This window comes from Chelonia mydas, chromosome 10, assembly GCF_015237465.2.
Source record: "Chelonia mydas isolate rCheMyd1 chromosome 10, rCheMyd1.pri.v2, whole genome shotgun sequence".
Taxonomy (NCBI): Eukaryota; Metazoa; Chordata; order Testudines; family Cheloniidae; genus Chelonia; species Chelonia mydas.
In genome coordinates this window covers 57,541,888-57,569,144 of record NC_051250.2, presented here as the reverse complement: position 1 = coordinate 57,569,144, position 27,257 = coordinate 57,541,888, and the positions used below count along the sequence as shown (strand labels likewise).

General features: G+C 41.6%; 1 protein-coding gene across 2 annotated transcripts in view; it reads left to right on the top strand.

The window, feature by feature from the left end:
* AQP9 (aquaporin 9) overlaps positions 1 to 23,264 on the top strand; it is a 35,779-nt gene extending 12,515 nt beyond the window's left edge. For both annotated transcript variants that reach the window (XM_007056385.4, XM_043524432.1), the window contains exons 2-6: positions 5,417 to 5,543; positions 8,949 to 9,086; positions 13,738 to 13,856; positions 16,264 to 16,481; positions 21,836 to 23,264. In XM_007056385.4, coding sequence (XP_007056447.1) covers positions 5,417 to 5,543; positions 8,949 to 9,086; positions 13,738 to 13,856; positions 16,264 to 16,481; positions 21,836 to 22,037 — 804 coding nt within the window. In that variant the 3' untranslated portion in view covers positions 22,038 to 23,264. The remainder of the gene's footprint in view (positions 1 to 5,416; positions 5,544 to 8,948; positions 9,087 to 13,737; positions 13,857 to 16,263; positions 16,482 to 21,835) is intronic.
* Positions 23,265 to 27,257: the final 3,993 nt, after the last annotated feature.

Below are 27,257 nucleotides of genomic sequence, written 5' to 3'. Positions count from 1 at the left end.
TACTGCATTGCATTCTGGGGCATCTCAGCCTCAAAGAACCAGATGCAGCTGTAGAATAATCCTGACAAATATTAAAGAGGCCCACCTTGGCTAAGAAAGAGGGAGAAGGCATGTTGCCTGCCAACAGAAAATGCCTGCCGAGGGTTGCAGAGAAAGGTAGGAAGGTGGGTCTGGTGTCGGAAAGGGGCAGCGAAGTGGTCCTCCCTTCACAAAGAAATCTGCACTGATAGTTTTACTGCATTAGAGTGATCCTTGGAGCAAGCAAATGTGCGTGTCAACATGTGGCTGTCCTCTGAAAAGTGACTAAAACAGACACTATTATTTTTCAAAGACTTTCCAGACTTCCAGGACAAGTTAAAAGATGGGTTTTGTAACTGCCACCTCTGGGATCAGCCTGAGTTTGTGCTGAGTTCTTTCCTTCTTGTACAATATCAGCAGTTGTAAAGATTCTGAAGATGATATTCTGCCCTCAGTGACACCTGTGCCACTCCATTGTAGGCTTGCACAAGTGTAACTGACTGGAGCTTACTGCACAGTTCTGATGATGATGCGCAAGATACAACAGAATGCAGCTCATTGTCTAAACTGCGTTGGCTCTTTGCAGCTAACAGCGGTAAAAAGCAATAAACTTCGTTTTGGCAAAAAGAAAAGGAGGACTTGTGGCACCTTAGAGACTAACCAATTTATTTGAGCATAAGCATCCGATGAAGTGAGCTGTAGCTGTAGCTCACGAAAGCTTATGCTCAAATAAATTGGTTAGTCTCTAAGATGCCACAAGTCCTCCTTTTCTTTTTGCGAATACAGACTAACACGGCTGCTACTCTGAAACCTTAGTTTTGGCACTACAGGAAGTAGATATGACTCTGAATACACAAGCAGCAACTTTGTTGAGTAAAGAGATACCATTCTTATATATACTCTAAGTATTGCACTTTAAGAGGACTCAGACACTGTAGCCTCTATAGAAAACCCTTTTTAATACCAGAAATGCTATTATATACATCTTCGCAGAAATCCTGACTATCACACAGATGGAGGCAGTATGCTCTCAGTCTCGCCAATGTCTGGGAAAGTTCTACAAGCTGCCAAGGAGTAACAAGGATATTATGCTTAAAGGAGCCCAATTGTTTTCCTTCCCCTGATGTTTGTCATATTACCCAAGACAAAGGAAAGGCTTCAATGTCTGAGAAGCGAGCTCTTCTGGCAGAGAATGTGTAGACAGCCACCTCACACCCAGCCAAATTACATGTTATTGAAGACAATAATCTTGTTTGTTCTGGGACAAAAAGAGTCAGCCCTGAAGCTACTGGGGTAAATATAAGCAGATGAGGCTGCAGACAACAGCTGAGGAGATGAGAACCTGGAAGCACAAGATAAGATAAAGTTATCTGCCCTCAATTACACTCAGGCAACCCCCACTGATTGCAATTGTTTCAGTCAATGAGATTGCGTGGGTGTAACTGAAGGCTGAACTTGGCCTAGAAACTTTGAATATTGAGTTACAACATGCTGATCTAAGTCCAGTTTCAGTTCAGATTAGTGGAGGTTACCAAGATAATAAATTGCTGCTCATGTAATTATATTATGAGGTGGTATTTGCAATACTTGCAAGATGAGCTCCTGGTATGCATATAATTGACTGTGCCCATGATAGTCAGTACTCATTCACTGCGCATGGGCAAGCATTACACATACACACTGGGCAAGGTATTGAGTGCCTTAGCTGCACGTGCTAATTTTAGTTTGTGTGCCTGCTTCTGTGGGTGCCGTTAGATGCAAGCACAAAAACAGAGGGGCTAGAGCTGAAAGCTTGGCCCAGGGCATGGCTACATATTTAGAAAAGATAGCATTTAGCACTCCCCGCCCTCCCTCCCTCCCCCATCTTCTTCCCCACCCCAGTTGTCTCTCTCACACACAGATTGGGTCACATTTTCAAGAAGGTGGTCTCTTTTTTGAGCCTGCAAAACTTGTGCCCAGCCATTCACTTGAGGGATACCAACTGACTGAGCGCAAAATCTGAGTGCAAACTGTACCTGCAGAAAGGTACATAGGTACCATAGCAATATTGGGAACTTTTTGTTACACTTCTAAGCTGTGTCATTCACTAGGTCTTGCCTGGTGCAATTTCTCAGATATCCCCTCTACAAAGTCTGAAGAATGAGGTAGCTGCAGAGCACAATGCTTTACTCATCCTCTACCAGCTCTGCTCCCATCAACTATTCCATTACCCCAGTCTTGTGGTCTAAGTCTCGAGTTGCTTCAGTTCAGGCATATCAGTTCTTGCCAGATTAAAGAAACGCCAACATATGAGCCTGGACGACCCAGGTTGTAGCTAAAGACAATAAAACTAGTCAGATTTGAAAACAATTAAAATGCCTTTTGTTTTGGTTTTTGTTGTGCGTGTCTAATCATTAAGAGAGAATATACATTACAGAAGTGTTCCACTCCTAGCATAGCATAAAGCAGAATTGGTCGGTCTGCTTCACAAGATACAATGCTATAGCCTATGCTACTGCTTTCTAACACAATAACCCTATCTATAAAAAATATCCTGGCAACTCTAATGCTTTGGCACCACATAATGCTTTGTTTGCTTGTGAGCGACATATAACTTGTAAGCAACATCTGCCCCTGCGTAGATGATGCAGTCGGAGACAGACAGGCCAGGCCAAAGGCTTTTTGCTGGTATAGTAATGTTGGGGGGTGATTTTTTTGGCAACTAGCAAAAGCCCGAGTGTAGATGCAGTTATACCAGGATAACTGTGATTTCACTTGGGGAACCTGTACAGTATATGCTGGAAGAAGCACTTTTTTTGCTGATATAAACTGCATCTACACTGGGAGGGTTTGCCTGATAGCTACACGAACAAACCTTTTGTAGTTTAGAGTAGGCCTAAGGCAAAATAGGCTTTTACTGCTGCTCTGCTTAGCTTCTGCGAAGAATCTGCATCACACTCACAATATGCACTTCTCTAAGAACAAATGTATTTACATTCAGACAAAGAGAGTTAGCAAGACCATCTGCAACGCAGCCATCTGGTGGCTCCCAATAACATTACACCAGTGAATGAAGAGAGGTGATTAGCACGTGCTAACTTGGCATCACTTTTAAGTAAAGATAAGAAAGTGATCATTCATGAGGAGCAAGAAAAATTAGAATCCCATACACATGGACAGGTAGAAAATGAATATGCACATGAATATGAATCACCAACGTAATTAACATTAAGAAAAGGAGTACTTGTGGCACCTTAGAGACTAACCAATTTATTTGAGCATAAGCTTTCGTGAGCTACAGCTCACTTCATTGGATGCATTCACTGTATTTTCCACTGAATGCATCCGATGAAGTGAGCTATAGCTCACAAAAGCTTATGCTCAAATAAATTGGTTAGTCTCTAAGGTGCCACAAGTACTCCTTTTCTTTTTGCGAATACAGACTAACATGGCTGCTACTCTGAAACCTGTAATTAACATTGCTCAAGATAATCCCAGTCACACCCTAACAAGGAGTGAATCAGACTGTGCTCTGGCTCCTGAGGCGCTACTATCCAGTGAGCCTTAGCCTCTAGATACAGATGGACATGCTGTGAAATGGAAGTGCTCAGGCTGTTGATAACCACCCATTCTAGGGCCCTGGGCCCCAGTTCAGCTGTGGATCCCTAGTCAGCATAGCACTGAAGTGTGTGTTTACATTTAGGAATGTGCTTAAAGGGAGATTTTCAAAGGCACAAACTGACTTGCGGTGAGAGCTGGGTGCCTAACTGCCTTTTGTGACATTCACAATCTTCCCTATTGGTTTAATGTGGGCCTTGAGCGTGTGCTTAAAGTTAAGCATAAGCTTAGTTCTTTGCTGACTCAGGATGGACTTAATCACTCTAAGTGTTTTGCTGAACTGGGATCTTGATGCGAACCAGCGTAAAATGTAAATTTGTTAACCTAGTGAGAATGCCCCCGTGTGAACTGTTGGAGAACCCTCATTTTAATGAGGTGCCATGTGGAGAATGGAGAGACAATGAAGCACTCATGTGAGGGTTTCCGCTTGTCCACACATCCAAGAACAGGGCTAAGATAAAATATTCACAAGCGGGCAGATTTTCAAAACGCTCAGTACAGAGCAACTCCCCTTTGCTCTCAATAGGAGCAGTTGGGTGCTGAGCACTTTTGAAAAGGTAGGCATAGGTGTTAAAGGAAAGAGGCATTCATTAGTGAACATGTATAACTATTTACTTTTCAGGCTGTTTGCACAGGGAAACAGCAAACAGGTAGATCTATTTGGCTGATTTCTCCAGAACTTTCTCCAGCTTGTCTCCTTCCAACCTAGGCCCACAATGGAATTAGTCCTGGTCTTTCATTCTTGTTTCTGACCTTCATTTATGTAATGCTGGATCTTTCCAGTCATTCCAGCCTCTTCTCTAAACTGTCCTGTCCATTTTATGGACACCTGGCATTTTAAATATTTTTACATGATATTCTAGCAATTCACATTCGCACAGAGTGTTGTCTGATCTCAAGACCGCATTACATAAGCACACGATAAAATCTCCAGAGATTCCTCTTTTACCTGCTGGTTGAACAGTGTAATCCAGAGTTTCAAAATGAAGTAACATGCTATGAAACTGTTGCGATATATTTCACAATTTTATCATCATTTTCTCATTGTTTATAATAACCTATTGGAACTGAAATCTTCCCAGACAGAATGATCTTCCCCAATCAGCACCCATCCACTGGACTGGACTTGTTTGTTTTGGGAGGTGGACTTCAGAAAGGGCAGCATTAAAAGGATTTAGTCTGAAAGAAAAGTCAAAATCAAAATATAAACTTGAACATGTTTTACACAATAAATCAAGCTGAATTTTGTGAGGGTGGTGCACTCGAAGGTGTGTTCCTTTCCAGTGACACTCAGCCCAAAGGCTCTTGTGCAGGCTCCGCACTGGGCTGAATTTCACGAACAGAGTTCAAAAGCATTTTCATGGGAGAGACCATATAAAATACTATGTATACGCAACCTAAGCTGAGCTAGGAGGCAAGAGCTGGGTTTGCTGCCTTTTAATGAAGCAAGAAGAGAAATGTAACATTGTCATAGCACTTTGTCTTCCAACCTAGACGTTCACTTTTATTCCATGAATACCAGATCCTTCTCTGTTATAATCTAGGACATTGGTAGATAAAATTCCTACCCACAACAAGCCATGCTTTCTGCCACCGAATTGAGGGAGATGAAAAACCAATGCCCAGCACAATTGAAGTACTGGTTGTCCACATGCCATTGATCTCAAACACTTGCAATTCTTCACCAACATGTTTCCCCTGCCATTAAGGCAGCAAGCAGGAGTTACAACTCTCCAGGAAGATCTCATTTACCACTTGGTGCCAGCATGCTCATGTTTTATCTTTCCCTTATGAACTACAGGCACTTGGATGTGGGTGTGTTGCCCAAGACGTCCTTAGCCGAGGGGCCATGGGCGGGACTGTAACAGTAGCCGTTGGATTTGCAATGGCAGTCACCATGGCAGTGTATGTATCCGGGGGCGTGTCTGGTAAGTCTTTTTTTTTTTTTTTTTTTTGTGAAGCATTCATACCACAGCTTTCACAGATTTATATATAGTCTAGTTTCATGGTATTCTTATCAGTTACACATTTAGCAACTTCAGGTTGCTGTCTGCACCATTATAGCAGAGGATAGATCAGATCTTCCATTAACCCAATCCCTCCCCACACTTTCCTTTTTCAGTATTTAATAAATTCAGCCACCAGTTTCCATTCTGGACCTAAACACATAACACTAAGGCCCCTCAGAAACCTGGTCCTTACAATAAGTGCTTTGCACCAGGTCAGAAAACAGCCAAGCCACTGCCCTGAGGTTTCCTAAGCAGAGAGGGCTCCCTGGATAGCATAGGAGCCATGTTAGGGCAATGGCCAGGAAAAGCTGCTAGAGTCTAGCAATGCCCAGCTACTACAATGATTCCCAGCTGGGCACAAGTTAGAGTGACCCTGAAGTTGCTCTAACTTGTACCACTAGCCAGCCCTACGATCAGGGATGTATAAAGGTGACATACAGATACCTTTGCCATCCCCTTCCCCATGTCTGCAGCAAGGGGAGCTGAGCCAGACTACAGATCTAGGTCTCACGTCAGTTAAGTGTCTACCTCCTCTTCCCACCCCCAAGATTTGTAAAATAATGTCAGTTTGGTCACTTTTAAGAATCAGGCATGACAGAAATCAATAAAATAATAATTCTCTTCTTGTACTGAGAGACTTTCCCTTTGTTTCGCTGTCTACCTTTGAGGTAACTCAGTACAGTACCAACATGCAGCACATTTATATCTTCCCATTCAGCTCTGACCAAATTGATCCTGAGAGAGTTTGTTTAGCTGCTTTCAGCTCGAGTGTTTATTCTGAGTTAGCTCTCGCCCCTAAAAGGGAAGCTTGGATTTCTTGTCTATAAGCAAAATTAATTGCCAGTGAAGAGGAGACTGCCATGGTTAAAGTTAAAGGGTTCCCTTGCCCTCTAGTTTCGGTTGAGGAAACTGTGACCACTGATAAAGAGGGGCAGTTCAGCCTAGCAATAAGCATGTAAATCTAGTTGCCTTGGAAGGAATTGCTGTGGCTGTTTGTTTTCTCCTCTCTAGTGTGTTTTTACGCAGACAATACATTGAGATAACTGACTGAGAGGATGTTTCTAGGTTCATACCAAGAAGTGGTTCAGTGTATTGTGAAACAGCCAGATCTCATTACCTTCACTCAGACAGATAAGTCAATAGTACCACACCAGCTTAATTTGATAGTACAATATGTCGGAATGCTGTTCTAATCTGAGCAAGGATTAACTACGGCTGTTCCTTGTGATGTGGATAGGGTTCGGTTAGGTCTTCCAATGCAGCACTATGAAAATAATCTGGAAAGCACATCTCACTTTTTGTACCTTAAAAGGATATTCATCTGAACCTGTGTAAAATATATGGGTCTTGACTGTGGCAAGGTTGCAAAGCTTTTTCTTTGAGAAGGGATTCTGCATGCAGCAAATTTTCTCTAGGAAAGACCAGATGTGTCAATAGGATGCGACAACCCAACATCTAATGATTTGTATATGTAGTAGAATATCTGCCTCCACATAGCCTCATTAATAAACCTATGGCTCACTGGAATCCTGCATTCCCATGGCTAAGTGCTGCTGACATCCTTCGCATTGGTACTTTAGGAAATTCTAACTCCCTGTATCATACGGTTAAAGGTCTGGATAATCTGAGCTTTCTTCTAGATGCCATTTTAAGGGAATTTCCCTTTTCCCCACCATTCTGGGGCTGTCCACATCCCTGTCAATGCCCTGAGAATTCCCCTCCCCACACTTTTTCCTCATTTCACTGTTGATGCTTCCCCATCCTTCTGGCTGAATTAGAATGGAAATTACACTTTCCAAAGCCTGTCAATGCTGTTATTTCGTCATTTGAAGGAGCAGCAGGTGGCTCAAAGACCAAGAATCTTGAGTCTCCCAAGTCAGTGGTAAATCCACCCAGTAGACTAGCCCATTGCAGATCTAATTTTATCAGCCATTTCTAATGAGCTCCTTTTCCAGGTTATAAGCATCTCCCCTGCATGTACTCGCTAAGAACAGGTGGGGGATTGCTGAAAGAAAATAAAATTCTTCCTTTCAGATAGAGCAAGGAAAAAGAAAGAAAAGACAAGAACATATGAAATTCACATGAAGGATTGTTAAGTTCCAATCCATCTATTAGCTCTATGATGAAGAATTAGAAGAATTCATTCCAGATTGATGCCACTAGGTGACAGTTTTGGAAAGGATACAAAGGACGTCTTTATCCTACTTGTTATCTGTGTTTATCTGTTCACATGTCATAGGTGCTTATGTTTCACAAGAAGATAACACAGTGCAAGTAAACATGGAAATAGGAGAGAGACACCCTTTCTCCATTGCTATCCTTTGACAAAGGTCACTTTCTTATATACATATTATCAAAGACAAAGGCCATCATTTTTCTTACCTCAATATATCCCTGAATGTGGCTTTACCTGGAAGTTACCACATGGCATGTTCTACATTGTAGCAAAATCCAAATTCACCATATTTACATTTTAGATATCTTGAAGTCTACTTATTACTGTAACTAGAAATATGCATTTCTTAAGCATCTACTGCACATCCAGCAATAATGAGGTTTACAAAGGCATTCAACACTTTTCCCCAATGCGGATGAAAAGGTGTTGAGGGAAGTGGATAATACATGACATAACAAACAACATGATTCAGATGTTGATAATGAAGTTGTTACAGTAAACTCAGCTACTGGAGAAATCTCGTCCTTCCTAAATATCTAGGTACTTACATGGTCCCTGTCACAAATGCATCTGAGCATTTCCGAAATATTTAAAAATAGATCCCTCTGCGTCCACAGGGTCACCCCAGCAGCCCCCTGACCGCACGCCCTCCTGAACTCAGCATAGGAGTGTGGTGAGGGGCAAGAGTGTGTCTATTCACTGGTGATCCCCAGATTCCAGATAGCCTCTAGCCAGCACACCTGAGCAGTCTGAGGTGATTTTACTTAATGCCAGGGAAGGCTCAGTTCCCATCCAGCCCCAGGATCAAAGAGGGCAGCATAAAGATGACTTAATGCAACCTTCTCCTGAGTGCAGCTCAGATGTAGCCCAGAATCCAGATCAAGATTAGCAGCATGACCAAGTCAACATTACTTCTTAATTTTAATAAATGCTTGGGAAACAGAATGAACAGTCAATAACATTCTAATGAGACGCCCTCCCCACAAATACTGAGAAGAGTGAGCGGTAGCAAAATAACCCCATTGCCCAGCAAACCTAGGCACATAGTCTAGTGTTCAATAGTGCTCACATTTTTACAAACACTCCACCTCCTCCTATTTCTCTGTGTTGTCTATATTATCGGTATTATTTTGTGATTTATTTTTCAGGTGGTCACATAAACCCAGCTGTTTCATTAGCCATGTGTGCAACTGGAAGGTTGAAATGGACCAAATTACCTTTTTATATATTAGCACAATTCCTGGGAGCATTTGTTGGAGCAGCCGCTGTCTTTGGGATTTATTATGGTGAGTATATAGTAGACACACCTATAGGACTTGCTAGAAGTAAGGAAATCTCTGAGACCCTAATTCTTCGATGAGTTCCAAGCAGGCACAGAGGTCTGCCACACACAGTTCATTGTGGGACTGGGGCCTATGTCACAAAAGAGAAAGGAAGAACTAAGGGGGAAGGCTCTGACCTCCCAAGTGTTCGACAACACTAACATTTCAGAAAACAGAAAAAGTTCTGAAATGTAGGAAAAATGACTCATTCTTGGGAAATTAGATACTCTAAGAAAATGTATTTCTCACAAAGACTTTTACTTATTTAATTCTTAGCATGTATATGGGGCTCCTCCTTCTCCAAGGACTTTAGAAATATTAAAGGACAGATCCAACAGCCCTTATGTGAGTAACACCAACGGTGTTCAGTGAGACTTCAGATTGGGAGATGAAGTCCCGCCTGACTAAATCTCATACCACCTCTTTGAGCTAGGTATTAACACTATTTTATAGATGGAAACTGAGGCAGAGGGGTTAAGTGGTCACATATTAGAGGCAATACTAGAATGCAGGAATTTCTGACTCCCCACTCTGTCTGGGCCATGCTTCTCTCTATGACATATTGTGGCATGATAGAAAAATAAAATGTCAGATTGGATATTTATAGGCTTCCCTGGCTAGATAAATCCTCCAGGACTAGGTCATTTCTTTAACCTCTGATTTTTGTTTAAAAGGACTCACGCCATGCTTCTGTGGTCCCATCCTTAATTCTGTTGATCTCTGTGGGTGTTTTTATTTCATTAATGCTCTTTTTCTTTGTTTTCTGCTACTGTCTCCTAGAATCTAGGATTACAGGAATTCTCTTTTCTCCCATTTCCCTAGGCCCTGTACTATCTCTCTCCTTTAGTCCTCATTCAATCCCTACATCCATATATGCGCCTCCCATTATACTATTGCTTGTAATTCCTGAAGCCAGGTAAACTCTTCCAAAGCACCAAAGTGACTTAGGAGCCCAAGTCTCATTCTAAAAAGTGATTTAGGCACTTATGTGCTTTTTATAATTTTACCCCACATCACTTGCTTGTGCTATTTTCTTTCACCACCAATGATGTCCCAGGGAGAGATGATACTTCACACAACAGAATTCTGTGATAATTTGACTGATGTACATATGGAATTTTTAAAGATATACAGAATTAAACAAAAGTAGGGCACAGTTAAAAAGTTTTCTTTTCCCTTTTTATTAGTAGATAGTTGTGATGGAACCATCCACCAATGAGAAGGAGGGAGCCCGAGGGGGGAAAACTAGTCAAGAGCTAACACAAAAGCCATTCACAGTTAAACTACTCTCAACTCCACACAAAGCTAGAACATAAAAAACAACCATGGGGTGTAGATGGCAGAGATGTTTTTTTTCTTTAGCTTGGCCTTTTATTACAAAAAGTAGAAACCTGGGCACTCTTACCTCTGAGAAGTTTCTAAAACCATTTTGGGTCTCTCCGGCTCTAGCCAAAGCCAGCAATACTTACCAGTGACCTCCATTATGATATAGGTGAGGCTATTTCTATACTCACATAGCATCACTTGAAGGCAGGAGTGTGGCACAGAAAGCAATGCTCAGTTTCTTCTCATTGTTTGTTTTTCATGGGTGCTTGGTGCTGGTGATCCCTTCCTTAGAATCACAGAATATCAGGGTTGGAAGGGACCTCAGGAGGTCACCTAGTCCAATCCCCTGCTCAAAGCAGGACCAATCCACAACTAAATCATCCCAACCGGGGCTTTGTCAAGCCTGACCTTAAAAACTTCAAAGGAAGAAGATTCCACCACCTCCCTAGGTAATGCATTCCAATGCTTCACCACCCTCCCAGTGAAAAAGTTTTTCCTAATATCCAACCTAAACCTCCCCCACTGCAACTTGAGACCATTACTCCTCATTCTGTCATCTGCTACCACTGAGAACAGTCTAAATCCATCCTCTTTGGAACGCCCTTTCAGGTAGTTGAAAGCAGCTATCAAATCCCCCCTCATTCTTCTCTTCCGTAGACTAAACAATCCCAGTTCCCTCAGCCTCTCCTCATAAGTCATGTGTTCCAGTCCCCTAATCATTTTTATTGCCCTCTGCTGGACGTTTTCCAATTTTTCCACATCCTTCTTGTAGTGTGGGGCTCAAAACTGGACACAGTACTCCAGATGAGGCCTCACCAATGTCGAATAGAGGGGAACGATCATGTCCCTCAATCTGCTGGCAATGCCCCTACTTATACATCCCAAAATGCCATTGGCCTTCTTGGCAACAAGGGCACGCTGTTGACTCATATCCAGCTTCTCGTCCACTGTAACCCCTAGGTCCTTTTCTGCACAACTGCTGCCTAGCCATTCGGTCCCTAGTCTGTCGTGGTGCATGGGATTCTTCCATCCTAAATTCAGGACTCTGCACTTGTCCTTATTGATTTCTTTTGGCCCAATCCTCTAATTTGTCTAGGGCCCTCTGTATCCTATCCCTACCCTCCAGCGTATCTACCTCTCCTCCCACTTTACTGTCATCTGCAAACTTGCTGAGGGTGCAATCCACGCCATCCTCCAGATCATTAATGAAGATATTGAACAAAACTGGCCCCAGGACTGACCCTTGGAGCACTCCACTTGATACCGGCTGCCAACTAGACATGGAGCCATTGGTCAATACCCTTTGAGCCAGACAATCTAGCCAGCTTTCTAACCACCTTATCATCCATTCATCCAGCCCATACTTCTTTAACTTGCTGGCAAGAATACTGTGGGAGACTGTGTCAAAAGCTTTGCTAAAGTCAAGGAATAACACGTCCACTGCTTTCTCCTCATCCATAGAGCCAGTTATCTCGTCATAGAAGGCAATTAGATTAGTCAGGCATGACTTGCCCTTGGTGAATCCATGCTGACTGTTCCTGATCACTTTCCTCTCCTCTAAGTGCTTCAGACTTGATTCCTTGAGGACCTGCTCCATGATTTTTCCAGGGACTGAGGTGAGGCTGACTGGCCTGTAGTTCCCTGGATCCTCCTTCTTCCTTTTTTTAAAGATGGGCACTACATTAGCCTTTTTCCAGTTGTCCGGGACCTCTCCCCATCGCCATGAGTTTTCAAAAGATAATGGCCAACGGCTCTGCAATCACTTCCTCCTGGTCAGGCAGGGTGCCAAGGTGGCAACTTGTTTTTAGATAGTTAACACGCTACAAACTCACAGACAGAAAGTTATGAATCTCCAGCCCCACCACATGGGCAGTGGAGGGTGGCAGATTGGCTGAAGCAAAAGGAAGGTGGAGCAAGGGGACTATTCAGGCAGGTTTCCATGGCCTTGGAGCCCAGCCCAAGTTCGACGCAGTTCTAGTAAGAGCTCATTCCAGGTTAGGATCCAGGCAGAAAATCTGGAAAGCTGGATCTTTAGGACCAGAATTTTGTTACCTCAAATTTTATAAGTCAAATTACAGAAAGCTTTACATTAAAATACCTTATTTTGATATATATAATGGATTCCTCATTTCTTTCGGTCCTAATGAGTTTTCCCCACAACACCATACTGCAGCTGTAGTGTAACAATAAGATATTCCCTTCTCAGCCAAGATTTTCAAAACTGAGGGGTGTTTTGGATGTCTGACTTGAGACATCTTAAAGGGACCTGACTTTCACAGGGTAGGTGCTTAGCACATGGTGATAATCAGGTCCCTAAAAGGTGTCTCAGGTTTAGCACCCAAGAATCGATCACAAGTCACTTTAAAAAATCTTGGCCATCATGAAGACCAATGCTAGAAGTGGTAATACTTTACGTACAGATAAAAAGATAAGAGAGAACTAACCGTGTTCTGTCTGCTATTTAAAAGAAAAAGTACGTTGGATGACTAGGAAAATGAGAGAGCCATTTCTTTTAGGCTTTAGCCCTTCTTTTAGGAGGGACTATAATTTGGGAAAGGAATGCAACTCCGAAGACATTGGTAAACACTAAATTAGATAGAGAAATTAAGAGTAATAAGGCACCAACTCCCATGCCACCAAGCAGGGCCTTCCAGGGAGCTGAGCTCTTTGGCTGGGGAATGGCCACATCTGAGAGAAGTGACTCCCTTTTCCAGGCTGGCAGATGTTCAGGTATCAGAAGAAATTTCTGGCAGTTGGTTGAAGTAAAGCCCTCACACAGAGCAGGGAATGCAAGCTCTTTTGGGGCCACAGATCTCGCAGGAGTGTTCCTTCACCACAGCAAGGGACTGTATAACATAATGTAATGCAAAAAGTAATGTGGCATTATTCCCTGGCTGCTGGTAATCTGAATGATTTTACAACAGTAAAATCAGAATGCTGCTGAAATCGGATATCTGAAGATGTCATGTCAGGTCTAGAAACATTTTGCAGAACAATATAAATGTGTTCAAGACCAGGAAACTTTTCCAAGCACTGGTTTGGGGCAGCAATCAGAAAGAAAGAACACATGAGCCTGGATTTGAAAGATGGAACGTAAGAGACAAGAGGTGCACTGCAGTGCCTGAATGCACAGGAGCAGAAATGAGACACTGTGGAGGTGGTTTGATCATTCCTCGGCCATAAATAAAACAGGATCCAATAGTTTCCAAATGAGAATGTGATGTGCAATTCCCACTGTATGTAATGTTGATAAGTAAGCATAACCAGGCAATGGATATGTTTTCTGTAGATGCATTCATGAACTACAGTGGTGGAGAGCTTATAGTTACAGGATCTAATGCAACCGCACATATTTTTGCAACCTATCCAGCTCCACATCTGTCCCTGATAAGTGGATTTGCAGATCAAGTAAGTACACAGAGAAAAACAAAAAAACTAGTCTTGTTACATTTGTTGTCTTGATTGTAGAAACAAAATGTTGAAAAACATAAAATTGGCCAATAAAAATACCCAACGATTAAAATTCTAACAACTGTGGCCAAGTTTATCATTCTGGTCACTCCTTGTTATGCATTATAGTAATGACAAGATAGGACCGTTTGCAGAGAGAAAATTTCATTCAGATTGCAATAAGGTGACCAGATGCCCCCATTTTATAGAGACAGGCCCAATTTTTGGGTCTTTTTCTTATATAGGCTCCTATTACCCCTCACCCCCGTCCCGACTTTTCACATTTGCTGTCTGGTCACCCTAGATTGCAAGCAAAACTCTTTAAAATTGCTCTTTCCAGCTGTTAGAGCCATGTTAAACTCCAGGTAACAGCTATTCTTATCCACACAGTCTTTGGAATTCTTCTACTATTTTATGTTTGTCAATGTATTGAGCCAGATCCTCAGCTGATGCAAATCAGCACTGCTCCACTGTCTCCAGGGGAGTACACCAATTTATACTGCTGGGGCTCTGGCCCATTTGGTACCTGTATGTTATCCCTTGCTAAATAGCAGTTTACCCTTAGAACCACAGTCATTTATTTGTTATCTTTAACTCCCTCATAGATGTCTCTTCACCCCACTCCGCACAAATTTTTGATGATTAAAGAAAAATTGAGAGGATCCACCAGAGCTATCAAAAGAATGGAAATTCCATTTGGTGAAGGATTTTGAAATTTTCAAAACATGGCGTCATTTCAAATCTGAACAAAACTTGAACATTCCAAAATTCTCTGCAAAAGAATTTTTTTAAAAAATTGTAGTGTATTGATCAATATTTTGCAACAAAGTAAATTTTTATTTTCTATTAAATACATGGCATACCAAAAAATTTCAAAATGAAAAGTCATTTCAAAGCAAATAATAAATAAATAAATTATTCATTCAAAAAATGTCAACACTGGATGTTTTGACACTGTCAGAACTCTCCCCTTCCACCCCTCCACCCACACAGGTTTTTCTCCAAAATAAAATTTTTGGGAGATTGACCCAATTTTCCAAAGTATTTTGATTTTGTCAGAACTGTCTTTTCTCACAGAAAACTGTTTTGTCAAAGTTTTTCCATGCAGCTCTATTAAAAATTATGTCATAAGTCATATGCACAAAGGGCCCAAATTAAGGTTGTACAGGCAATGAAAATTCTGACATTTCCTAACTTTTGAAAACTTTTGAGTGCTTAACTTAGTAAACTTATTGTTCTTTAAATGTAGCTTTTGGATGTAATACCAGAATAAAGGTTCTCTGTCTCTCGCTCTCTTTTTAAACTGTAAATTTAGGGGAGTAAGCTGTATCTGCATAAGTCACCTTTATACTGGTATATAAAATTTACCAAATTAGGAGTTGTACTAATTTAATGATATCGGTAAAAAATATCACACTCTTAACCAAAATAGCTAAATTACTACAAAAACCTGATCGTAGATGAGTCCTCAGACACTGGGGGACATCTCTCTTTCTCTCTCTCTCTCCTGCTTCACTTGTTCAGGCTTGTAAACAAATCTTGCCACTTCCTTCTCTACATTTCTAAGATTTGTCCTTTGCTTTCTGTTTAGACAGCCTCATCCTTTGTGTCTATGTACACACACACACTTTACATAAAGTTAACTAGAATCAAGCAGAGCTACTTGTGACTGTATGAAGTACTCAGTGGGTGGGAAAGGTGATTTTTCTTCTTCAGAAGCATCCTAGACAGCAAGTAAAGCAACCCTGGATACATTTCCAGGTAAGCACACTGGGCTGACTAATGGAAGTTTTGCCTGTACAGAGTCTGCAGGATTAAGCCCATCATCAGCAAATGGTTCTGTAGCAACATTTTTAATGTGCATGGATGCTGTGTTTAAATAGTCACTTCGACTGACTATCAAAATGTGCAACAGAGACTGCTGAGCAAAGCAGAAATATGAAGCAATTAGTTTTGTGCGGGCAAAAATATTGCATAAAGGAATGTGATCTGCCAGGTACCAGCAGCTTCAGTTTACATTGCATTTCTATGCTTGCATTTTTCAGTATTTATCTATTATTGCTTGGGCACCTTTCTATTATGTGTTTGCAAATGATGAACATTTGGGTGGAGTTGGATTTTTTTTATTTTGGATGCTTACTCCTAATAAGGGACAAACCAGACCGTATTCCTATCACCTTGAACTATAGGGACAGTGGGATCACAACTGGGCTGCTCTGTCCTCTCTCTGTAGTGGAATGAATCTGATCATCAAATCCAAACTTCACCAAATTTGGGGGAAGTTCAGATTCTGATCCAGAAGGCCCCCTCTTTATTTACAGCTTATATATATATTTATTCAATATATTTTCTTTTCATTGGACAGGTGATGTCAACAGCTCTTCTTGTTCTGATTGTCTTTGCTATTTTTGACACCAAAAATATGGGCGTACCAAAGGGCTTGGAACCAATTGCAGTTGGGCTTCTTATCCTTCTGCTCACTTGTTCCTTGGGAATGAACAGTGGCTGTGCCATGAACCCAGCGAGGGACCTAAGTCCAAGGATTTTCACAGCTATAGCAGGATGGGGTTTCGAAGTATTCACGTAAGTAATTCTCGCATCAGTGGGATGTGAATATATCCCTGTTAAGTGTTCTGCTGAACGATGAAGACACTGATCAAGCCTGGTACTTCAGCACATACCATACTCACCTGCGTATGAAATAGTCCCAGTGAAGTCTATTCATGTACTTGAAGTTTGACACGTGATAAAGTACCTTGCCTTAATGAGGATTTTCGGCACATCTAGAAAATAAAACTTGCATTTCCTCAAAGACCAGGTACAGTTTCAGACAGACTCTCCTAAAATATTATGGGGTCTCAGATAACACTGCAAATAGCATAAAGGAAACGCTTTCTTCTCTCACAACAGTTTTCATAAAGAACAAAAACTGCTGTAGAGAGTCAGCAATTAGTACAGTGATAGGTGCACTAAAAGCCATAGCTAGATAAGACAAGGTGGGTGAGGTAATGTCTTTCATTGGACCAACTTCTGGGGGTGAAAGACACAAGTCTCCGAGCTTACACAGCGCTCTTCTTCAGGTCTGGGAAAGGTAAGAAGAACTCTGTGTAAGCTCGGAAGCTTGTCTCTTTCACAGAAGTTGGTCCAATAACAGATATTACCTCTCCTACCTTGGCTCTCTAATATCCTGGGACCAACCTGGCAGCAATAATGCTGAAAACAACATAAATAGATCAGGCTGACTTGGACTGTTATTTTGAGAGTTGAATGCATGTAAATTGCAGAAATATGAAAAATCTAAAGGCCTGACTTTTAGGCTGTGTGATGCCTCCTTAGTTTTCATGTTTCAGCTTGCACTCTCAAATCCCTGGTTTGTACACACTGAGCTGGCTAGGCACACAGTTAGCCATGTGCACATACCAAAAGCAAAGCTCACCTGTAACCAGTTGTATCCAGGTGCCTCTTTTGTACATACACAAACAGCACTGTTTTCAAATCTTTCTTCAGGAGGAGGCTCCTCTGGTTGGTTAGTTTTGTATTGCTAATTATTTACAGGTAGGAATCCCAAGTACTCACCACAACTACTTAAAGCCCCTAGATATCTACAGGATAAATATCCAGAGCACCTAATATTCCATACAAAGACATTTAATACTACTACACAGCTCTTACGTAGCAAGTTTTTCTATCCATAGATCTCAAAATATTTATAAAAAGAGGCCAGTATCATTACCCCATTTTCCAGACAGGGAAACTGAGGCACAAAGTGCCTGTGAAATGACTTGCCCAGGGTCACCCAACAGGCCAGTGGCAGAGCTGGGAATAGATTCCAGGTCTCCTGAGTTCCAGGCCAGTGCTCTATCCACTGGACAATACTGCCTTCTAAAAAATGGAGCACATGCAATGTCAGATTTCATATCCGGGAAAAAAACTTTCATTATAAATAGGCAATTTTGCTGGAGAAGGTTGGGAAGCCTTGTCATACAGTAATCTAATCATAGATTCCCTAGGAACTCCCCTCTCCTCATATGAGGTGTCATACACATTTATATTTTAAAATCTACAGGAAAACTATGCTCAGAAGAAAATGCATTCGTTACCTGTGTCAGATCATTTCTGCTAGTTTTGCTTGGGATTTATAGTCAGGTGGGAAATATATCCACACTGAAAAGACCATATTGAGCATTTAAAAGGGAGAGCACAGAATGTCTGGCAGCAGATCTTTGAAACCACACGAAAAAAATAATCTGAGCAGTCTTAGAGACATATAAATTAAGTAGGACATCTTCTTCTCTGTCCTCATTTACCCTACAGCTGTAACTGGGGAGCCAGTTACAACATGCTTGTTCCTTTACCCATTTACAACATAGTCCCAAGTTGGAGTACAGAAAGTCACATGGAGTGTTACATAACTGGGCTAAAACTTAGGTACAGTATGTTGGTTGCAGAATACAGATAAGGTCTTGAATATGCTGAAGTTTGAATAATATTGTAAGCAGGTCAGTGGCAGGATTTCTATAATCATTGTGGACAGATTTGGTTTTGCCTAACCCATGTTAGAAATGTGTTGTCAAACCATTCTGTATACTTCAGAGGGGGACAGAGAGGGTTGTCTGTAGTACAGTTTGGATAACTTACTCAGACAAGTAGATCCTATTGAAGTCTACTGTCTCAACGGAAAGCCAAAGTTTTCAAGGTTTATCCCCCTGAACAGGGCAATAATGCTTAACAGCCATGCTTAAACATGGTTTCCACTAACAGTTCTGGTTACAGTGGGGGGGGGAGCCAGAGATTCAGATACAAATGCTCAACCTTGCAGTTGATTAGCTGGCAGGTTAACAAAATGTGAAGAGGTGATGAGCGACATTGCTACAGATGAGTATTTTGCTACAATATCTGAAACTATCTAGCAGCAGTGGAATTTTCCCCCCCGTGTTTATCATATCTTCCTTTTTAACCAGGGCCCACGATGATTCCGAAAGGCTAGGTAAGCACGCAGTGTTTCCTTTAGAGATATTAGCATTTCACTGACTAGCAGACTGAAAGTTCTGTATGAGCTGTGCAGCCAGTACTGTTCCTTTCAATATTACATCTGCAGTGTATTTAGACTCCCCTGAAACTGCCTCTGAATTCCTTTAGAGAGACAAGGTGGGTGAGGCAATGTCTTTTATTGGATCAACTTCTGTTGGAGAGAGAGACAAGCTTTCAAGCCACCCAGAGCCCTCTTCAGGTCAGAATTCCTTTGTGTTGGGTTGGTTTTTTTTAGTTATATTGTGTAGTAATAGTGCCCTCTGGTGGCTAGCTGCAAGAGATCAGTCCTAATATTTCCATAGTGAAGCTTTAGGGATTTATCATCTATCAACTTCTCCTATTTAAAGGTTATAGGTAGCACTCAGATATCTACCGCCTACACACATCTCTGCTGACATGTCTGGTTTGAATGATGCAATTACCAAACAGCATTAACTAAAACCAGTTTCTGTTCTGGAGAAGTCTAGAGGAACTACATAAGGCAGTGGTTCCCAAACTTGTTCCGACGCTTGTGCAGGGAAAGCCCCGGCTTGCCGAGCCGGTTTGTTTACCTGCCGCGTCTGCAGGTTCAGCAGATCGCAGCTCCTAGTGGCCGCGGTTCATTGCTCCAGGCCAATGGGAGCTGTTGGAAGCGGCACGGGCCAAGGGATGTACTGGCCTCCGCTTCCGGCAGATTTTCTGCTTTGCCCAGTTTTGGGTGTAGCATAGTGTGGAGCTATTACTGAGCTAATTACAGCTCCCCAAAGGACCATGAACCAGCTGGGGATGACCAGAGTGCAGTGTATTTCAGCCACTCCTACTCCTCACCTATACCATGCTCCCTGAGCCAGAGGCTGCAGAAAAGAAAGCATAGGCATCAGCTTTGTCAGCTCTGCATCCACTGTGTACTCTTTTGCCCTGAACTGCCGCAGAGGTAACTACCTGCAAGCTCCCTTAGTCTTCAGTTGCATGAATAAAGTGGGCAGAATGTATCCCTTTAGTAGTAGTGGTAGAGAAAATCCTTTATCATCACAAAGACATAATTGGATGATTTCCTTCTGACCTGGCAGCACAGCTGTATGCTGGGCAATAGGAGAACTAAATGTGCATCAATGGAGCTAAGGGATGTCACAGAGTACTTGTCTCTGCTTCAGTGGAGAAGGACAGAAGGTAATGGCAACTCACAACTCAAGCATGTCCTGATCTCAGTTTAGTTTTGGCATCAGCTCCAGGGCAGCTGCTCTTGCACCCGCCTAGCAGGAGGGAAAATGCCAGAACTTCAGTTGTCCAGTGCAAGTAAGGGCCATAATGTAGAGAAGATAAAATAGAGAGCACCAGGGTCTCATCTTCACTGGCTTTGTTTGGAACAGGGACATGCACACACATGCAAGACGCAGTTGGAGTTTTGCATGTGTAGATCAACGACACAAAGACTATTGAGTACACCTTGTCACAGCAATCCAGAGCCCAGACGGCCATTCACGTCTGAGCAATGAATGGAGCCAAAACTCAGTGGGACAATGTCAAGGACTATTTTGTACCTTCTAGCAAGATCTTAACAACTCCAAAGGAGAAACTCCAGACTATGGCATAAAGACTGAGTAAAGGAAGAATAATTTCATGAAATGGACATTATGAAGACTGCAACAAATACCACTGTACTTGTACTGTGGCTAAACATAAATTCACTTCCACATAAAATTATGCTGTCATGCACTGAGCAATTATTTATATAATTTTAAAATTATAATTTAAATATATAATTAAAATTTAAAATTAGATTTGCCATTGTTTGTAGTAATCTCCTAGAATCGTCTTCCAATAAAATCCTTTCTCAAATTAATTTATCTTTTTGTATTTGGGGAAAATACGTTCCCTCTTCATTTCCAGTATGCATTAAATGTAAGTGACTCTTTTCTCCTTGAGAATCACATCTTCAATTGATATATCATGTTATTGAGCCAAAACAGCTCATTATACCAGCACAGAGAGTATATCATCGGAGCTCTGGGACCAGTGCTCAGAATGAACTGCTGCTGTTAAGTGAATATGTCTAGGATACACACGTATAGTAGCTACCTGTATTACCCATAGACCCAGCCCCATTGAAATCAATGGCAAAATTTCCATTGACTTTAATGGAACCAAAATTTCACCCTTAGATTCTACAAGGGTTTCCATCAGGGTACTGCAATTATAAGACGGCTCAGTTTTAGGCCAGCGTCGTTTTTAACTATTACTGAAAGAAAACCTCACACCTTAAAACAGAGATAATAAACTTCCTTATGAAACTTGAATCTTGACCACTCTAGTCAAGCATAATATACTTTACACTTTAGTATGTTAAACTATACTATTCAAGACACCCATAACATACTACACTTCTCAAGCAAAACATTGTATACTATGTGAATATAGGGCCTGATCCTGCAAACCATTCCTCATGTAAGCAGAAAAATTGAGACATACCTGTGCAATCATCACACTTGATGTTTCCAGCTGCCCATTAATGTGTGTTCATCATCTGACAATGTAGTGCACAAAATGTATGTCATTTAATTTCACTACAAGCCAACAAATTTCAGCTTTCCCAAATTCCCCATTTGCTAAGGGTCTGGTAGTTAGGAAGCCTTATTTTCTAAAGAACATATACAGTAATCGACCTATGGCCCAGGCGGTTGTTAGTATATTTCAACCAGAGTGTGCGCAGGAAGATAATGGTTGTCACCAATCTACAGAAACATTAGGTCAAAGTAAACATTTACCACAAGATATGATACAAAAACCTCACTGTGATAGGCATTCTAGCTATACAAAATATTGCAGTAAAGTCAATACCACCATACAGTGTTTATAACTCAGCTGCCAAACAATAGATACAATATTAGCAACAGAGTGAATCATAATTCTGTTTTTCTTTCTTACAGGGCTGGAAATAACTGGTGGTGGGTTCCTACGGTTGCACCTATGATGGGAGGAGTAATTGGAGCCGTTACCTATATTATTTTTATTGAAATTCACCATTCAGATACACAGCTGGAAGAAGACACGGATATATATGAGAAATATGAACTTACCAATATGGAGAAAGAAGAAAGAATTTGCGATCAGCACCCTGTTCGGATTTAAAGCAGAATGACTGTATAGGCCATTCTGCAAAAACTGTGCCTCAATTAAAGTACACACTTCATAAGTTACATGTGACCTGCACAGAAAGCAAAGTCCAAAAAGAATTTCTTCCCCTGAAGCAGATTATTTCAAAATCTGGGACTTAAATTACTTACTTGCTTCAGGGAAAAAAATTGCTGTCTTTTTTTTCTGTGGTTTTCAGGTCAAGTTTTCTCCTCGATGAAATTGTAATGGGATGATACACTGACCTGCTAATTCAATCCATACAATCCATAAGTCAAGTGATCTAATTAACCATTAATGGATGAGGCACTGTGTCACAAAACTGCCTGCACAGAGACAGTTAAGTGGTCCAGTGCTGCATTATCATGTAAAGAAACGATTTCACTCATTACAGCCATTTATTTAAAAAAGGCATGTGCTGAAAAGATTATGCGTTAGGAAAAATATCAGAATTGCCCGAAAGTTAATTGAAGTGGTTTGTACCTAATTTTGTATCTGGGTATTAACTGGACAGCTGTGAAAGGATATGCAAGTGGTGAGGACTGAGAAAAGATAACATGTTGACAAAAGGTGAGAAATCTCTGTCTTGAGCTCTAGTCCAAAAAGACAATATTGATACTTTTGCTCAGCTTCTTCATAGCCATAATGCTCCAAGTAGGTTTTCAAACCAATTGATTAATCTTAATGGAATCTATTTAAAACCTAAACTAGATTATTCATCCAAATGTCTCCTGCTGTGTTCTCTGGGGGAATTTCATCCTTGCGCAGAGGGCCAGCAGCACAACGCTTACGCAATGCAGAAAAGTCCTATGCACTACTTACGTTCTTAAGAGGCCTCGTGTGGGCACTCTGTACAGGATGAATTTCATCCTCTAAGAGGGAGCAATTTTTTGTTTTGCTAGCTTCAAGTCATCTCACAAAAACAGTCATTAAAATTAAAAATAGATCCAAAGCCAGACCCCAGTTTCAAACTGCACTGAGCTCTGAGATCCAGACTGAGTTCAAATCCAGACAGTGGGCTCTCTCTCTCGAATGAAGATGGTTAGATGTATTCAACTTCCACACTATTTAGCTTATGCTAGTTAGTATCATTATCAAGTCCTCACTTTGAAAATCCAGTTTCCTGTTTTATCAATGTAAATTGAATGTGTCAAATTAGCTCAATGCAATCTCTAATTTTATATGGCTGTTGGTGGTGATTGTGAATAAAGAGACTTCATGTTCAAAAGCCATGTTTCAAAACTCTGTTATCAGCTCTATTCACTCATTTTAGGGTATTATTGTTCCCTATTTAACGTCAATTCATCCTCTAAATCCACAACATTTTCTCCAAAGTATCTACACTGGGGAGTGCAGAACTCTTTTTATGGCCAGCCACTCCAACAAATGACAAACAGAGGTGGTTTTGAAAATAACGTGGTCAGAAGCCTTCTCCCAATTTCCAGAGGGCAGGTCTGTTACTCCCCCTCCTTGACATAATATGCCAGTAAAAATTCAGAGGCCCAGCACATGGCAGCAAAAAGGTAGAAAATCATCTGGTCAGACAAAAGCTTTATTTGAATTTGCATTGTTGACTGGACATTGATGATACCATTTATCTGAGGAGCTGCATAGAATCATAGGACTGGAAGGGACCTCAAGAGCTCATTTAGTCCAGTCCCCTGCACTCAAGGCAGGACTAAGTATTACCTAGACCATCCCTGACAGGTGTTTGTCTAACCTGCTCTTAAAAATCTCGAATGATGGAGATTCCACAACCTCCCTGGGCAATTTATTCCAGTGCTTAACCACCCTGACAGTCAGGAAGTTTTTCCTAATGTCCAACCTAAACCACCCTTGCTGCAATTTAAGCTCATTGCTTCTTGTCCTATCCTCAGAGGTTATCTCCCTCCTCCTTGTAAAAAGCTTTTAAGTACTTGAAAACTGTTATGTCCCCCCTCAGTCTTCTCTTTTCCAGACTAAACAAACCCAGTTTTTTCAATCTTTCCCCATAGGTCATGTTTTCAAGACCTTTAATCATTTTTGTTGATCTTCTCAGGACTTTAAAATTTGTCCACATCTTTCCTGAAATGTGGTACCCAGAACTGGATACCATACTCCAATTTCAGGTTTCAGAGTAACAGCCGTGTTAGTCTGTATTCGCAAAAAGAAAAGGAGTACTTGTGGCACCTTAGAGACTAACCAATTTATTTGAGCATAAACTTTCGTGAGCTACAGCTCACTTCATCGGATGCATACTGTGGAAAGTATAGAAGATCTTTTTATACACACAAAGCATGAAAAAATGGGTGTTTACCACTACAAAAGGTTTTCTCTTCCCCCACCCCACTCTCCTGCTGGTAATAGCTTATCTAAAGTGATCACTCTCCTTACAATGTGTATGATAATCAAGTTGGGCCATTTCCAGCACAAATCCAGGTTTTCCCCCCACACACACACAAATCCACTCTCCTGTTGGTAATAGCTTATCTAAAGTGATCACTCTCCTTACAATGTGTATGATAATCAAGGTGGGCCATTTCCAGCACAAATCCAGGGTTTAACAAGAACGTCGGGGGGGGGGGGGGGGTAGGAAAAAACAAGGGGAAATAGGTTACCTTGCATAATGACTTAGCCACTCCCACGCTCTATTCAAGCCTAAGTTAATTGTATCCAATTTGCAAATGAATTCCAATTCAACAGTCTCTCGCTGGAGTCTGGTTTTGAAGGTTTTTTTTCGTAATATCGCAACTTTCATGTCTGTAATCGCGTGACCAGAGAGATTGAAGTGTTCTCCGACTGGTTTATGAATGTTATAATTCTTGACATCTGATTTGTGTCCATTTATTCTTTTACGTAGAGACTGTCCAGTTTGACCAATGTACATGGCAGAGGGGCATTGCTGGCACATGATGGCATATATCACATTGGTGGATGTGCAGGTGAACGAGCCTCTGATAGTGTCGCTGATGTTATTAGGCCCTTTGATGGTGTCCCCTGAATAGATATGTGGGCACAGTTGGCAACGGGCTTTGTTGCAAGGATAGGTTCCTGGGTTAGTGGTTCTGTTGTGTGGTATGTGGTTGCTGGTGAGTATTTGCTTCAGGTTGGGGGGCTGTCTGTAGGCAAGGACTGGCCTGTCTCCCAAGATTTGTGAGGTTGTGTTGGGTCATCCTTCAGGATAGGTTGTAGATCCTTAATAATGCGTTGCAGGGGTTTTAGTTGGGGGCTGAAGGTGACGGCTAGTGGTGTTCTGTTATTTTCTTTGTTAGGCCTGTCCTGTAGTAGGTGACTTCTGGGAACTCTTCTAGCTCTATCAATCTGTTTCTTCACTTCCGCAGGTGGGTATTGTAGTTGTAAGAATGCTTGATAGAGATCTTGTAGGTGTTTGTCTCTGTCTGAGGGGTTGGAGCAAATGCGGTTGTATCGCAGAGCTTGGCTGTAGACAATGGATCGTGTGGTGTGGTCAGGGTGAAAGCTGGAGGCATGTAGGTCGGAATAGTGGTCAGTAGGTTTCCGGTATAGGGGGGTGTTTATGTGACCATCGTTTATTAGCACTGTAGTGTCCAGGAAGTAGATCTCTTGTGTGGACTGGACCAGGCTGAGGTTGATGGTGGGATGGAAATTGTTGAAATCATGGTGGAATTCCTCAAGGGCTTCTTTTCCATGGGTCCAGATGATGACGATGTCATCAATATAGCGCAAGTAGAGTAGGGGCTTTAGGGGACGAGAGCTGAGGAAGCGTTGTTCTAAGTCAGCCATAAAAATGTTGGCATACTGTGGGGCCCTGCGGGTACCCATAGCAGTGCCGCTGATTTGAAGGTATACATTGTCCCCAAATGTAAAATAGTTATGGGTGAGGACAAAGTCACAAAGTTCAGCCACCAGGTGAGCCGTGACATTATCAGGGATAGTGTTCTTGACAGCTTGTAGTCCATCTTTGTGTGGAATGTTGGTGTAGAGGGCTTCTACATCCATAGTGGCCAGGATGGTGTTCTCAGGAAGATCACCGATGGATTGTAGTTTCCTCAGGAAGTCAGTGGTGCCTCGAAGGTAGCTGGGAGTGCTGGTAGCGTAGGGCCTGAGGAGGGAGTCTACATAGCCAGACAATCCTGCTGTCAGGGTGCCAATGCCTGAGATGATGGGGCGCCCAGGATTTCCAGGTTTATGGATCTTGGGTAGTAGATAGAATATCCCAGGTCGGGGTTCCAGGGGTGTATCTGTGCGGATTTGATCTTGTGCTTTTTCAGGGAGTTTAATTGAGGCCTAATCAGTGCGAAGTAGAGCAGAAGAATTATTTCTTGTGTCTTGCTTACAACACTCCTGCTAATACAGCCCAGAATGATGTTTGCTGCTTTTTTTTTTTTTGGCAACTATATTACACTGTTGACTATTTAGTTTGTGATCCACTATGACCCCCCAGGTCCCTTTCCGCAGTACTCTTCCTAGGCAGTCATTTCCCATTTTGTCTGTGTGCAACTGATTGTTCCTTCCTAAGTGGAGTACTTTGCATTTGTACTTATTGAATTTCATCCTGTTTACTTCAGACCATTTCTCCAGTTTGTCTAGATCATTTTGAATTTTAATCCTATCCTCCAAAGCACTTGCAACCCCTCCCAGCTTGGTATCATCCACAAACTTTATAAGTGTACTCTATATACCACTATCTAAACCATTAATGAAGATATTGAACAGAACCAGACCCATAATTGATCCCTGCTGGACCCCACTCAACATGCCCCTTCCAGCTTGACTGTGAACTACTGAGAACTATTTCCTGGGAATGGTTTTCCAACCAGCATAACTCCATTTTCAATGAACATTTTAAGAAAATATACACAACCATAAACACTCACCTTGCCAAGTCACCATAGAAGCACAGTGAAAAAGGTTGTATCTGCCTCTAACTAGTTTGCTTTGGACTACTGTATTCAAAAACATATATTCTGTTAGATCCATCTGCTTGTGTCATATCACACCACTTTTTGGAGAGTCATCATAACAAAATGGGAGGACAGACATAGCTGGTCCATGTCTTTTGGAGAAGAGAAGAATACAGGAAAAGCAAGTGTATGACACACATGTGATTGCTCACTGTACAGAGCTATATGCAGGGTTTACAGCTGTGGCAGCTTCCTCCTCTGCCTTGTATATTGATATATTGTGCTGTTACAGCTTGTGACATCATACAGTAAAATACAAGGCTGTCAGAAAATGAAATTTATGAACTCTAAGAAT